Source organism: Gymnoscopelus braueri (assembly GCF_963280865.1).
Source record: "Gymnoscopelus braueri genome assembly, chromosome: 1".
Classification (NCBI taxonomy): domain Eukaryota; kingdom Metazoa; phylum Chordata; class Actinopteri; order Myctophiformes; family Myctophidae; genus Gymnoscopelus; species Gymnoscopelus braueri.
In genome coordinates, this window is record NC_137603.1 from 1,809,314 (window position 1) to 1,818,037 (window position 8,724).

General features: G+C 43.8%; 1 protein-coding gene across 1 annotated transcript in view; it reads right to left on the reverse strand.

Annotated features, from left to right (window-relative positions):
- Positions 1 to 483: 483 nt before the first annotated feature.
- The window catches only part of ano9b (anoctamin 9b), a 58,352-nt gene continuing 50,111 nt past the window's right edge, over positions 484 to 8,724 (reverse strand). Inside the window, exon 24 of the mRNA XM_080416326.1 lies at positions 484 to 2,501. Coding sequence (XP_080272452.1) covers positions 2,465 to 2,501 — 37 coding nt within the window. The 3' untranslated portion in view covers positions 484 to 2,464. The remainder of the gene's footprint in view (positions 2,502 to 8,724) is intronic.

Here is an 8,724-nt window from a genome sequence, read left to right on the forward strand (position 1 = left end):
CCCATTATTAGCAGTCTGACACATTTCTACTTCAAAACTTATTGCAAGTGTTGCATCACCCATTTAAGCATTTCAGTTTTTTCAATAAATCCCAAAATTCCTTCAAGCATAAAACTCTTTTTTTGGAGACCAATTATATGAAGATAAGATATAATATAATATTATAATGAGCATTAGTGTGGACCAATTATATGAAGATATAATATAATATTATAATGAGCATTAGTGAGGACCAATTATATGAAGATAAAATATAATATTATAATGAGCATTAGTGAGGACCAATTATATGAAGATATAATATAATATTATAATGAGCATTAGTGAGGACCAATTATATGAAGATAAAATATAATACTATAATAAGCATTAGTGAGGACCAATTATATATATATATATGAACACATATTGAAAATGGGTGAAATCGTCCTTTAGATAAAAGTATCAATACCACAATAATAGAAAATACTCTGTCACAAGTAATAGGCCCGTATTCAAAATTTTACTTGAGTAAAAGTACAAAAGCACTGGCGTCAAAACATACTGAAAATACCAAAAGTAAAATGCACTCATTAATTCACAAATTTCTCTTTTTTAAAGACCGGAAAAAACAGCAGATCTACAAGCTCACGATGCATGGCAACGTGACACGTTGTGAACTTGTAGATCTGCTATGTTTCGTACAAGCATTCACACGGCAAAAAAATAAAACACAAACAATAGCCAATGCACGGAGTACATTTATGTGCCAATGTATGTAGTGTATATTAGTTTACATAATGAAATAAAATACAATAAAAAAAATACAATTCCCAGTAAGTTGGGTGTGATGAGAGAGAGACATGAGACATGAGTGAGAGAGAGAGACTGATATTCTCACTAGTTTGGTTCATAGGGGAAACATTTTCTCTTCGATGTTCGCGAACCACGGGCTCAGAGCAGTGGCTGTCAACCAGTGGTCCGGGGACCACCAGTGGTCCGGGGACCACCAGTGAAATGAGTTAACATAGCATCACAATCATTTTAACCACTTAGCTTTGGGCTATTCAAAAATAGCAGATCGACAAGCTCATAGCGCGGCACTCGGTGCCGCGCTATGAGCTTGTAGATCTGCTATTTTTGAAAAATCTTGAAAATGTGTGCAAATCTTTGAATATATATATATATATTTAAAGCGGACATTTTTAACTCAAATCTTTGCTTCTGGGGGGTCCCTGGCACAACATTTTCAGATGGGGGTCCGCGGCCAAATTTAGGGGTCCTTGGCATGAAAAAAAGGTTGAAAACCACTGGCTTAGAGGAAGAGTGATCGTCTCTCATTAACGCATTCGTAGCCACAGGTATTAATTCATCTACTACCAGGTTTTACCTTGTTTTGAGTCTTTTTAACGATCCACAGAAACATAAATTCAACCCGGATGTAAACAAACGATGTCTGTGTGGAAAGACGAGTCTCTCTGCTTTCCACTGGAACAAAAACATTGTAACCAGGATCGTCCGTTCTGTAGTTATAGACAGGCTGTAGTTATAGAGGTGATACGACTCGTTTTCACACAAAAAACGACTGATCAGGAACAGAAATCCGTGATAAATGTGCGTTTATAAATGTGTTAACATGGCCGCGGACGGGGTGATAAAAAACATGGCCGCGGACGGGGTGATAAACTAAAATAAAAAAAAGTAATTTCGGGCTCTATGCTTCTCTGGAAGGCAGTCCATCATTCATAGGTTGGCGAAGAGCGCCCTCTAGCGTGGTCACAAAAAACAACAACAACATCATGGCGTAATATCTGGTCTTTGGCAGTCAATGTGTTAAAAACACAATAAAACAAATACTAATAAAAAAAACAAGGTTCAAAGTCCTCCAGAAAGCTCAAACAAAAGGACCAGAAACACGTCCCAGGTTGAAGGGCGTTATAATCACTTCACGATGCACTTATAATGCTTCATAGCGGTCGTTATAAATGTTTATGATTCTGCATAACAGCTCATAACAAACACACTTTATAATGAACTAAGTTAAGGCTGAAGAGACGTATAGGATACCACTCACATGTAAAGGTCTGTAAGGTGAAAGACTTCCCTGCTTGTCCTAGTTATACAATGATAGTATCCTATTTCACTGGGAAGTGAAAATAAGGGGGGGGGGGGGGGGGTATTTGGGAGCGGAACTGGGCCTGTAGAAGCAGAGACGTGGTGACAACACTGTAGCTTTAAGTGACTCTTCTAGTTTCTGTCTTTCACATGCAGAGAACATCTGTCTGTCTATCTGTCTGTCTGTCTGTCTGTCTGTCTGTCTGTCACAAAATGGCCGCCTGGTCCATGGCGTTCTGGAATCAAAACGGTTCGTTGTCAGGCTCCGCCCACGTTTGTAGAAAAAAACAACACAACAGTCTGTGAACGGACCAATCCCAGAGAGGGAGAGGCTGCATGGTGTGAACGGACCAATTGGAGCGCAGGTCGGCTAGACGTCTGTGGACTTGCTGAGGCGCTTCATTTCACTGAAAAAACACACACACACACACACACACACACACACACACACACACACACACACACACACACACACACAGAAAGTCTTATAAGGGATACAAGTCTGCAGGACAAAATGCAGGCTGCACTCTGATAACAAATAGCATAATATCATATACTGGTCCATATCCGTTGGGGTATGGACCATTATACAACAGGTAGTTCCGACCAAGCAATCTGATTGGCTGAAATAGCTTTCTAGCCGTGCTTCAAACCAGCATCATAGCACGGGCCTAATCACATTAATAAATCACTCCGCACTGCACTCCGCACCTGATTAGACCATATAGCGCACAGCTGTGCTGTGAAGTCACGCTGTCCCACGGTAGGAAAACAAACAGACAGTAGCCTGACCCACCGCCGCCACCGGAGAACAAACAGCTTTGCAAAATGGACTATGTCGTTAATTTTGACTTATTTGGTGGACTTACGGTTGATCAATGGTTAGAAGGTTATAAATATCCTCCTGTGTTAAAGTGTTAAATTACTCCCATTTCGTTAACAGTCCAGTGTGTGTTATACTTTATCGTACGAAGGTATCGCACGGCGAAAATAGCCGATCTACAAGTTCACAACACGCGACGCGTTGTCAGCTTGTAGATCAGTTATTTTGGCCACGTGACACGGTCGTACGACGGAGCATATAGCCTACTGGAATTCATTCCACTGCGCAAGCATTGATAGCTCGGCTGTGTTGATGAGACGGTGCCTCAGGCTCATTGTTCACTTTTATAGCCAACCTAGTTTTCTGCTTTGTGCAGAGTTAAACAACGGTTACTAAGCCCAAATGAAAGGGTAGAGAGAGGAGTGAGTCTAAGGCATTACTCGTACCAAATGTCTTTTAAGGTGATTTATTTTACTAATAACACATACAATACATTTAGGTAAATAGGTAATAAAACCTGGTAAGAGAGAAAACAAGCACAGAACATTCACAGTATTAAGATATGACTTCATCCCATTATGAACACATCAAACATACAATCATTTACAATGCTTTACTTACTATTGACTTTCCACTCTCTTCCAGATGATCAATGGGTCACTCAAGAACCCATATTCGAGGGACAACCCATGGCATAGTTACTTATTAGAATCTGACTCTCTGTTCTGAGACCTTCCTAATTTATAAACTTCTCACACAAGGTCCGCCTCTAGCAACAGGAAGTTCCGGTTACCCACAAAGCCTTGCGATTCCTTGCCATTTCCTGTCACAGTGAAGCAGACTGGCACCTTTGCTATCTGTCCAGTCAACCATTTGGCTTTGTTCTCACACAAAGCTTTTGTCTCTTATCTAGGGCCCTACCCCCGCCTAAGAATGGTAGGTTCCTTTGAGCAGCAGGGTGTCGTCTCGGTGCAGACACTCTACTGCTGCCTATTCTGTCACACTAGGCCCAACTTACATAGAACATTTTGGTATATCCTAAAGAATGATAAAAGCACATTACTATGAACAATAATAATTCACTTTTCTCTAGCCCTATGGCTTGGATAATTGAACACCTCCCACCTGAGATAACTGAACCATGTTCAGTTCTCTCACAACCAACCTCTACTAACACCATTTTTCGGTGAGCTTTTTTGGCTTCTTAAATCATGGCTTTGGGAAGTTCGATTTCATCTATGTAAACTGCTCTGATCCCACACTCATACAGGTTACATTCTCAACACAGTTTTCACTCATTGTCATTAAGTGGCTCTAAACCCATATTTTGGAATAATTTACAGTTCAACTTAACTTTCTCAATTTGTAATTTTTAAACTTTTTTAATAATCCAAATTGATTTTGGAAACCTTTCCTCCTCCCACTGTTTCCCTAGTAAGTCAATGTCCTATTTAGGGCATGTTGCCATGGCAATTGACATAGTAACTTGGGTAAAGGGTTTAAAAGATTTTAAAATTGCTGATCTACAATCTTACCTTTAAGAAACTTCACTCTGCATTTAAACCCACATCCCAAAATGCTTTTTATACAATCAACAAATAATAATTCAAAAGGGCCTGATTGCTCAGATCATGAGTCCACATCAGTACTGAATAATTTTGTTGTTATGGAAGAACCTTCCAAATTATTGTTGCATTTTGACTTAGTGGCATATTGTCGGCAGTAAATTAATACATTTCATTATGCAAGTTATTTCTTCTGGTAATATCGTAAACACTACAAATGATACATTCATTTACACAATATCTCTCGAAATTCCTAAGTAAACAGTCGCTCAAATAAGACATTTCGATTTTTTAGACACCACGTTGGCATCTTTTTCGCTTATTGTCCGCACCGCGTACCACTGTTCACAGCTACTAACTGGATAGACCTGTTAGTCAAGCCTGTTCGTTTGTCAGTGTCACTTTGCTGGCACCACCAGCCACCAGTGGAACTGCAATCCCACCACCAGCCCGCGCTGATGACTGTGGTGGGACAGTGACTTTCTGCTTCAACTTTTCCTTCTTCCCTCGCAATTTCCCCACGACCCACCGGGCTGGTGCGAAGGGTTTACGTGGCTTGCAGGTTTCACATTTGCATTTTTTCAGGAGGTCAAGAGGCTTGCAGTTTGCACAATCGCATTTGACTGGTCTGGCTCTTGTCGCTACTGACCTCCCACCTTGGCCCAACAGGGCTTCAGGCTCGGGGCAAAGGCCACCTTTCTTAGGTGGTGCCATGACGCTTTGCAGTGGTGTGATGTCGGTGTGTGAATTGGTGTCGGTCTTTTCCTCGGCTTTCTCCGTAGGCGTCTCTACTTCGACCGTCACGTCCTCCGCGGCCTTCCTCGTTGGCTTAGGCCTCCCACCAACCCCCTTCTGGGGGCTCCTCTCAGCCCCCCCCTCAGAGGGGTGGAGAAGGGATAGTTTATCTTTAATCTTCACCTTCTTTTTTCTAGTTACAGCCCCACCAAAATAAAGCACTTTCTTTGCTTGGATTTTGGCGGTCAGAACTGTAAGGACCCGACGTTGCAATCCGCCCCTCTCTTTCCGAGCAGGCGCACGGATGCCAAGATTTACCCACTCAGACTTCTTTCTGAGGGGTTTTGGGGTAGCTGGTCCCCTCCCACCTTGGTTAAACGGGCGCTTGGAGCAAACGCCACCCTTGACAGGCCTGACTGGTCTGCTTTGGGCCATCTGCCTGCCACCTTTCTTAGACGGGCGCTTGGAGCGAACGCCACCCTTGCCAGGCGACTCGGCTTCCTTCTCGAACGCCACCGGTCCGCTGGTAGCTGGTCTCCTCCCACCTTTGTGAGACAGGCGCTTGGATGGACCCCCCGGTTGGCTGGTCCTTCGCCCTGGTGTGGTAGCGTCGACGTGCTTCTCCTCTGCGTTGAGTGGATTGGTGAAGACTTTCACCGCCGTGGCGACGTCCATTGAAGCGGCCTCCCTGGCGGTCTGCTCATCTGCGACGTTGGCTCCCTCTGGAACCTCCCCGGCGTGGTCTCCTCCCTCTTCAGCGTGGAATGGGGTCTCCCCTGCAGCTTCTCTCGCTTCTCTCGCGATCTCCAGTGGCACCTCCCCCGCCGCCGATGGCTCCTCTCCGCCGGCCGTCACGACCTCCTCGGCGCCTTCCCTGCGTGTCGTGATGAGGAGATATCCCTCCGCCGCGTTGTCCATCGAAGCTGCCTTCCTGGCGGTCTGCTCATCTGCGACGTTGGTTCCCTCTGGAACCTCCCTCTCGGCCTCCGCGTTCCCGGCGGCCTCCGCAGGAGCAGCTCTTTCGATCGCCAGTGGCACCTTTGCAGCTGCTCTCTCGATCGCAGCGTGGAATGGGGTCTCTCCGTTGTCCCCTCCCTCTGGATCAGTAGTGATGTCATCTATGACCTCCGTGGCAGCAGCTGCTGGTTCAGCAGCTTGCATAGTGGGAGTCATTTTCTCACCTCCCCCTGGAGCAATAGTGATGTCATCTAGGTTGACTCTGAGGTCTGCTGGCCCATCTGATCCATCTGTAGGTGTGACATCCCTGCCCCCCTCTCCTACAGCTGCTGGAGGATTGGTCTCTTCAACCCCCTCTCCAGTTACGATCGGCTCATCTGTAGGACTGGTGACCCCAACCCCCTGTTCAGGTCCGACCGGCTTTGCTGCAATCTCTGGGGGGTTAGACAATGGCTCTTCCCTCACAGCAGGGGGGCTTTCACTCACTTTGGGCTGTGTGAAGCGGCACCCAGATTCTCTCTGGACCGTTTCAAACCAGACCTGCCTCAATGTTTCTTCATACTCTTGGCAACAGTCATCCTGCATCCTGCAGATCTCAGATGAATTTTCCTCAACAATTTCTAGTATGGCGTTAGAATATGTAACAACCTCAAGGAATCTAGCTAAATTGTCTCTTAGCTCCCTTACCGCCCTTTCTTTTGGTAAATCATGCATGACAATCCACTCTATTTCCCTCCTAAAAACTGCTTGAGCTGCTTCACACTTCCCTATTAACTCAGCTAACACTTCCATCTCCCCTGTTTGGGTATAAGGTCTGTTAGTTAGTCTTAATTCAATGGGCTGTGACAGTAATCGTCAGTTATTTTTAGCAAGTAACAGTGTTGTTTCAGCCTTTAGCTATATAACAACAATAATTAATTAACACTGTGTTTAACCTGTAAATAGCACCCACCCTATCAGCATTCCACGCAAGAAGCCTTTTAATGGTCTACTTACATTAGTTAATTTTGTTAATTAATACTGGATAGGATATATTTTGCTCTACCAATGTACATTCTAGTATTTAACCCACAATGATTACCATTGATCCCCTGTTCTTGTACACTAATCATCTAGTTACTCACAGTATCAGTCTATCATAAAGTCTGGTTAAACAGTGTATTACACTGGCAGAATCCTCCCCCAACCCTTATCAGTAAACAAAGGGGGGACAGACTTTCTGTCTCCCAGGTAAACAAAGAGAATGCTAATTGTATTTCCCCACCACCCAGGTCAGGGGCAACAATCACCTCTCTGTCAATAATGGCAGTTAGCTAGCAGCTAGCACTAATATGCTAGACAATAGAACTGCTTAGCTTAGCTAGCCACGCTAAAGGTAGCTCTCAGGTCGGATGGCTTTAGCTTCTAACCTTCTCTGGTACACTAATCAAACTCTTAGCGGTAGCCTGGCTACAAAACCTGTGGTTAGCCTCTAGCTTCTCCCTCAGCTCCTTATCCTTAGCTCAGACAATAGAATCTGTTGGCACGCAGCATCCCCAAATCTACAGTCCTTTCTCCACACTTTTTGCAAACTGTGGGGCTTTGTTCATAGCACCTGGTTGGTTCTCTTCCCGGTAGGCTCCTCACGGTAGCGCCCGTACGGTCTCGACAATAGTAGCTGTCCTTTTCAAGCAACAGCTGTCTCCGTCCTTTCCGCCGGCTCGGCGTCCCCTGTCCTCCGTGGATTCGATGACTCCTGCAGGCTGTTTTAGTTTGAGACCCTCTCAGCCCCACACCGACACCTTTGGTGCTGATAAAACCTATATTAAACCTGTCCCATAACCAGGCTAATAAGTATTTTATTTTGTTACGACTCACTTCTCATCTTAAAGAGACAGTGCGTCTTTACTCCTAAGGCTATAGGAGATTTTTATGCTATGTTATCTCACTAGATAACACACATTAAATCCAGCCTCTAATGGTTTTCACCATCAGACTATTGGCAGGATCATACAATTATGTGATCCGCTTACAGGACTGACCTAATACCTTTCTAGAATCACATAGGCTCCAAGGGTTCATAATTGTTTAATTACTCTGTAACACTCAATTACTATGTAATTTTACTTTAATTACTGCGTAACACTTAAACTCGAAAGATAATCTAGTAGTTTAATGACTTGGTAATTTCTTTAATTACTGCGTAACACTTAAACTCGAAAGAAATCTAGTAGTTTAATGACTAGGTAATTAATACTTAAACTCTGAAGGCCTTATTAAAAACCAGCATAGTTTAATAAATGCGTAATTAAACGCTTTAAACTCAGTAAAGCCTCCCACAGAGGCATTAATAGTTTAATAACTCTGTAATAAGCGGAGTTCAAACACAGTGTCATTCGCTTATTAACTCTAAGATGCCCCCCACGAGGACACTACAGCCTTATTACCGTGTAACAAGCAGAGTTCCAATTACTAAACTCAGATAAGTTTCCCTGAGACTATCAATAGTTTATTACTGTGTTATACCACGTATAACACGGTTAATCAATTTAAACTCATAGATGTCTCTCT